Consider the following 7,241-nt stretch of genomic DNA (forward strand, 5'->3'; position numbering starts at 1 on the left):
CACTCCACTACTCCATCTCATGTTGTATATTTCCTCTCTTTATATCAAATAAAGTATAGCATGTAAATATGTTTAAATTCAGAAATAACATTTTCCTTCTATCTTCACTTATACTGTTTGGGTTAGTATAAAAATGTAACTAAATTCAGCGGATGCTCTTATTTGAAGCCAGATTATAGGATTATTCCTCTGGTGTTATTGATGGTTTGATCTAGAATTTGGCATGATGTATAACCATCAGTTCAGTAGATGATTCCTTTATATTATTTCAAAGGCTTGGCAATGAATTTGGATTAAAGTTACGAACATGATTCACTGAAAATTGACAGAAGGATGTCATGAATTTGTAAGTATATGAAATTGTACTTTGTAGGTCTATTTCTCTATGGTCTTGCTTCTTAATTTCGATTTTATCTTGGGTGGATTTTCAAAACACACATGAGTGTTATCCTTTTGTGTTTATTGATAGAAAAACACATTAGATATATCTGAATTTTAGTTGAGTAATTGAGTAGAGTACAAGTAAATTGAAACACGAAGCAAAAGCTTTGACGTTTCATTAATTAAGCAGAAGATTGTCCAGTTAATAAAAGGGCCAAGCCCGCTCCAGAACACCGTAAGCACCACTCTCAACAATGTGCTGCCGAATGACACAACAAATACCAACCACACAAACTAAACCTGGGCAAACGTCGGGCCGGGCCGGGTTTCGGGCCGGGCTTGTAAAAGCCCGACCTTCATTTCTCAAGCCCGAGCCCGGCCCGAAGCTCGAAATACTCCATATTTTCAAGCCCGAGCCCGGCCCGAAGTCAAGCCCGAAGCCCGAAAGCCCGGCCCGAATGCTATTTTCTAGTACACGCACGTGCAAGCCCGGCCCGAAGCCCGAAAGCCCGGCCCGAAATACAGGAAAAGTGAAGCTCGAGCCCGGCCCGAACTATCTTTCGGGCTGCAAAACAAAGCCCGAGCCCGAGCCCGGCCCGGCCCGGGTTTTTTGGGCCGGGCTCGGGCCGGGTTGCCCATGCCCGGGTTTAACACAAACACACACTAGCTGGGGCACTCTGCATAACAAACCACCCTTCCATCACCTGCTGGAAAGAAGTCATGAGGCACTCTCCCGCGGCGATGAAGAGACAAGCATTCCACACGCCTGCGTTAGTTGCAACCCACACGATACGGTCCATGTTGTCGAAGTTGCAAAGCTCTCACGGCTGCCGCCCTGACGTCCACTCCTCCAACACACCTTGCTCACTCAATCGGTACGCTTTTGGGGTTGTCGCCCCGGCATGGCACTGCAGAGACGTGTGTTGCACGTGCACGCTTACTAGTCATCAATTAGTGATTTCGGTAGCTGCGACTATTGGACGCACGCGGACACCAAATAGGATCTGCCGCGAGAAAAACCAAATGCTTACTACCGCCCTCTGCCAAATCCTATTTGGCGCCTTAAGCGCCCAATATAGGCTTGTTGGTACAGGGCGCACACCCCACAATCTCTCATTTATGCTATAATGGGCCGGCCCTTTTACCTTTTTCTGTTTGTGAAAACGCAAGGCAAAAGAAAAGCGGGCGCACAGGGACTCGAACAGCCAACCTCCCTCCTGTTCCGTCGCACGATGCACTCACCAACGCGCCACCTAGCCTGATTTGATTACGTTCATCTTTCTCCTTCTTTTATTCCTTGTACTTTCGCTTTTTCCATTTCGCTTTTTCCATTTCCCTTTTTCTTCTTTCCTTTTTCTTTTTTCTTTCTTCCTGGTTCGATGCATAAATCGATGAACTTTCTCAAATTTGATGAACTTTATATTTCAAATTTGGTGAATTTTTTTTAAATTCATGAACTTTTTTGAAACTCGATGAACTATTTTCATCCTCGATGAACTGTTTTGAAACTCGATGATTTTTTTTCTCAAATTCAATGAAGTTTTTTCAAACTCGATAAAAAATTTCTCGAACTCGATGAACTTTTCTTAAACTCGTTGAACTTTTTCTCAAACTCGGTGAACTATTTTTCAACTTCGCAGAACTATTTTTTCAAATTCGATGAAGTTTTCTTCAAATTTGTGAACTTTTCTTCAAAATCAATCAATTTATTTAATTCGTGAAATTTCTTAAAAATTGATGAACCTTTTCCAAATTTGCCAACTTTCTTCAAATTTGGTGAACGTTTTTATTTTTTGCGATCTTTCTTTGATTTTTTTTTGAAAAATATATTTTCAGAGAGTCTACAGGAGGCCAGTCAACCACGAAGACCTGAACAAAGAGCGACGAGCCTAGTCAGCGAGCGAACGCGCGAGCGAGCGAAGACCAGAGCAAGCGGAAAAGAGAAGCGCTTAATGGGCCACGGCCCACTTAACGCGCGCGTGAGCGCCAACTTTCTCTCCTGGCGCTATAGGCGCCGAGGAGGAGCTCTCCCGCCCTCTCTTATGGACGAGACTTGCCTGCTCCTCCGTCGTGTGCCCATCCGTGCTCCCGTGTACGTGGCTTGTTTTGATTGAAACAAAATAAGGCACGGCCCCACCCCCTTAAAATCAGGGGGGGAGATGATTAGATTAAAAAAAGAAAAGGAAAAAAAACAGCCGTAGAATGAAGTGGGAGTACGGATGGGAGCATAGGAAGGGAGCAGGCAAGCCGGATCCCTCTCTTATCTCTAGAAAACAAACTACTGCCCTCTCATAAAGGCCCACGTGCGACGGTCCATTGGGCCGACATTATATGGGCCGGACATTTATGACTCCGATAACAACAATTCCATCTCCATCCAGCCCAGCACGAATATTGGCGCCGCCGTCCCTTCCTTTCTTCTCCCCCAATCCAACTCCAACTCCTGAAAATACCCCTACCGAAGCGCAAAAAGAAACTCGAAGCACAGGAACACGAAGCAAGCTGCTCCCCCTCCTCATCTCCGACTCACTCACGATCCGAGATCAGGTACGACCCCCGCCCCCGATGCTGCCGCCACTCGATCGCTCAGTACGTGCGCTTCTGCGAGCTCAGTTCGCCCTTGCGCCGCCGCAAATAAATCGCCGCCAGAAGGGTTTCTAGGGTTTCCGGGGTCGCGATTTCCCCTACCGATTAGTCTCGTTTCGGCCCGTTGCGCGCTAGATCGGGGACGACTGTGGCAGTAGTGTGAAACCTAGGTCAGGGGAGCGGGGATACGGCGCGGGTTGCTGGTGATTCGGTGCGACTGGTTCGGCGCGATCTTGATTTGTTTTCTGTTTGCTGGTGTTCGTGGGCGCAGGATGGCCGGATCGATGGAACTCCCTACCAAGGGCGGCTTCAGCTTCGACCTGTGCCGCAGGAACGCCATGCTGGAGAAGAATGGCCTCAAGATGCCCGGGTTCAGGAAGACCGGAACTACCATCGTCGGCCTCGTGTTTGCGGTGAGCCACTGCTCTTCTCCACTTACTCGCTTTTGGTGCTTTGTGCCACACGATTCACGGTTGAGATATGAAAACTATATATATGGGTGGAAACAGAGGGTCAGTTTAGTATCTCATGTTACTAGCTACCGCCTAAGGTTTTCTTGACGACAACACTCTTTCCAATTAGACAGACACTGGGAGAAATTCATTCGGATTATCTGTTTACCTTATGTTGCAGCACTTGCCCATGTCTTGTCGATGTTTAATATTTCGTTTTAGAGTAATGTGAGTATGTTTTGACGAAAAGTAATGGAAGCTTGCATGCCAATCCCTGTTTACAAAGCTCTGACCCTCACAGTAGTTCTTAGTAACTGACAATGTATGGAGAATCGAGCCATATGGCCTCATCATTTTGTGGTTTCCATGAATAAATTACTGAAAACAAATGGTTGATGAACTTGTATTTAGGATGGAGTTGTTCTTGGGGCAGACACAAGGGCAACCGAGGGTCCTATAGTTGCTGATAAGAACTGCGAGAAAATTCATTTTATGGCACCAAACATATATTGCTGTGGTGCTGGAACTGCTGCTGACACAGAGGCTGTGACAGGTAAGAAAGAAGTTACTGACAGAAAGAAACCAAATCAATCTTCATTTGTGTCCTTGTATTTTTCTCAGAATCTATCACACAAACGTCATGATATGTGCTTTCACTCCAGATATGGTCAGCTCCCAGCTACAACTTCACCGTTATGCTACTAGCCGTGAGTCAAGAGTTGTAACCGCTCTTACACTACTGAAGACACATCTTTTTAACTACCAAGGTCATGTCAGTGCTGCTCTTGTTCTTGGCGGAGTGGATGTCACTGGACCACATCTGCACACTGTGAGTAACTGAGTATAATTGTTTGACGGTCTTCTGATAAGAGATATTCAGGCTAGTTTTGATAACTTTTGAATCCCCAGGTTTATCCGCATGGCTCCACCGATACTCTTCCTTTTGCCACGATGGGTTCTGGATCCCTTGCTGCAATGTCAGTGTTTGAGTCGAAGTACAGAGAAGGCCTCACAGTAAGTGAACAAACGCAACAGTTCGTGCACTTGACTATGTGGATATCTTAGTATTGCACGGGAGGTGTCTTTGCTTTAGCAGATCACAGTGCTTGTCCTTTGTGTATCATTTTTTGTAACTATATGTACTAACCGATTACTTTTATCCTGCAGAGGGAGGAAGGAATTGCACTTGTAGCCGAGGCAATCCGTGCTGGTATCTTCAATGACTTGGGAAGTGGCAGCAATGTGGATGTTTGTGTGATAACTAAGGTATGTAATTATGTAACTTTTGTTCTGTTACCTGAGATGACAAACACTATTAGAAGTGTTTGCAAACGCGGCCAAAATGTTCGATGTTTATATAATGATCATCCAACCTATTTCCTGTTTTGGTCCTTCATTGCACATGTCTGACACACATTTCTCATTGCAAATTCTAGCAAGTCAAATTCTCAACATAATTATCTATGCCACTTCATAGTTTCTTCCACCATGTGCTAGAGTTTTTGGGAAAATTATAAGATGACAGGGTATGTAACTAGCAGGGGATACACAGTTGCTTCAGTAATTAAGGGCAGGTGTCGCTACCTATTGTATTCAGAAAGTACTAGTTGAATGCATTAGTATTGATTGAAGTGCCAGAATATACTATTATCATTTTAGTTGGAACTGATAGTGTGCATTTTTTAGCCTCACTGCTTTGCTAATCTAGTTTCTTGTTAATAATTCCAGGGGAACACAGAGTACTTGAGAAACCACGAGTTACCAAACCCAAGGACTTTTGTCAGCTCGAAGGGATACAGCTTCAACAAGGGGCATACCGGTAAGTGACTGATTAATGTCACAGGATACATACATAGTGATGCTTGACGTTGTGAATTTTGATATCCCTTCTCTTGTTTGCAGAGGTGTTGTCTACAAACATCACGCAGCTGAAGCTGAAGCCAGAGGTCGCTGATAGTGATGCAATGGAAGAGTGATCTTGTGTGCTTACGTTCAGGCAAGCAGTCATGCTAAGAATTTGCGCCATTTCTTCTTTTTTCTCATCGTGGGTGCTAGAACGGAAAAATGGATGTATTTTGTTGTACTTGCTGGATTTAATGCAGACCTTTATGTTAAACTGTCAACGGGCTCTGGTGTTGTCGTCTATGAATCTAAAAGTCATTGTGTGGGAGATTCATAATGCCATTGTACTGTCACTCAGTTCCTGAAGATTGGCTATTATGGGGTTGTATAATCGATTGTTAAGGGCATGTCCAAGGCGGACCTGCAACCGTACCGTGCTGTTTGGTATCCGTCGTATCGGTCCACAGGGCGGTCTGGACGTGATTTCTCCCATGAAATGGAGATAAGTCTGGACGCGATTTCTCCTATGAAACGGAGACTAGTGGGAGAGCTTTGCGGTAGTTGGGACATTCGAAATATATGAATCCGACACCCCAGGCTCACCGAAAACCCTTCCCGGACCCGTTACTAAATTCTTCCCATTTTCTCTCATTTCTCTTGTGCGGTCGCTCTTGCTCCACCACCATGCCATACCCTTGCCGGAAATCTGTGTTTTCTTCTCCTCCGGCGCTGTTCAACCTCTTCTCCTCGGACCGCCCCGCAAGGTACCATCCTCTACAGTTGTCTCTTCTTCTTTTTAGCAATGCATTTCGATTTGGAGTACATATACGAGCAATATGTTGAGAGAGCATTTGGCCCGCTTTGCAGTTCTTCTTGGACTTGCTAAACAATGGGATCCGAAAACCTTGTGGGAGGTGATGACATGTTATGTGATCATGCACAACATGATCGTCGACGATGAGAGTGACGATGCTGCCGCAGCTCTGGAATTTGAGAACATGGGTGATCGTATCCAACTTCCAGACCAGAATTCAGCCACATTTGAGGAGTTCATTCAAATGCATCAATAGATTCGGCAGCGACCAACTCACGAGCAGCTGAAGGAAGATCTGATTGAGTATCAGTGGGCGGTGAAAGGGGACAACAATGTTGGGATGTAATATTTGAACTTTTTAAAATTTAAACTAGTGTTGCATGCGGCTATTTAAACGTCTGTACTCTTTACATGCGGCTACTTGATCGCGCGAACTAGGAAAAAACCAAAAGGTCGGATGTATGCGGCTACGGTTGAATGACGTCCTCCCGCTTCCGTGTCCGCGGACTGGCCCTCCTGTTTGCGAACGGACGTGAGAGTCAATTTACAGGTTGCCGTTGAAGATGCTCTTAATGCGCTAGATGCTATATATAACACCACAAAAACATGTGGCAGTAACCATCAGGACTTCTGTTGCCCTGGAGATGGGTTGTCTTAGCATCTGGGGTGATTACAGAACAGTGTGAATGGCTTTTACAAATAAATTTATACTCCCTTTCTTTCTAAATATAAGTTTTTTTTAAAGATTGCAATATGAACTACATTTGAAACAAAATGAATGAACTTACACTCTAAAACATGTTTATATACATTTGTGTGTAGTCCATATTGAAATCTCTAAACAAACTTATATTTACAAACGGAGTAGCCTTGTAACAACGTTTGTATCGGCGGCCTTTCTTCATTGCCCAAGAGTAGGTTACATCTAGCCCAAGTTGCTTAAGAAATGCAAGAAAATGAGGAAAATGTTGGAGAGTTTAAATGTTATTAATGCAATAAGAAAATGAGGAGATGTTTCCATCGACTACGAGACGCCTGTGGTGATTTCATCAATATCAAGATGTTGTGCGGTTTTGTATCTCGGAGGCGCTCATGTGGATAGGGTGTGCGTGCATTTATAAGGATGAGTGTTTGTGCGTGTATATAAGCATTCGAAATTGTAGAGT

General features: G+C 44.5%; 1 protein-coding gene across 1 annotated transcript; it reads left to right on the forward strand.

The window, feature by feature from the left end:
• Positions 1-2,725: 2,725 nt before the first annotated feature.
• On the forward strand, positions 2,726-5,627 carry LOC123115313 (proteasome subunit beta type-7-B). Its single transcript, XM_044536500.1, has 8 exons — positions 2,726-2,928; positions 3,239-3,380; positions 3,831-3,972; positions 4,082-4,248; positions 4,329-4,433; positions 4,587-4,685; positions 5,148-5,238; positions 5,322-5,627. The coding sequence occupies exons 2-8, from the start codon at positions 3,240-3,242 to the stop codon at positions 5,393-5,395; spliced, it is 819 nt and encodes a 272-aa protein (XP_044392435.1). The 5' UTR covers positions 2,726-2,928; position 3,239; the 3' UTR covers positions 5,396-5,627.
• Positions 5,628-7,241: the final 1,614 nt, after the last annotated feature.

Source organism: Triticum aestivum, chromosome 1B (assembly GCF_018294505.1).
Source record: "Triticum aestivum cultivar Chinese Spring chromosome 1B, IWGSC CS RefSeq v2.1, whole genome shotgun sequence".
NCBI classification, from domain to species: Eukaryota; Viridiplantae; Streptophyta; class Magnoliopsida; order Poales; family Poaceae; genus Triticum; species Triticum aestivum.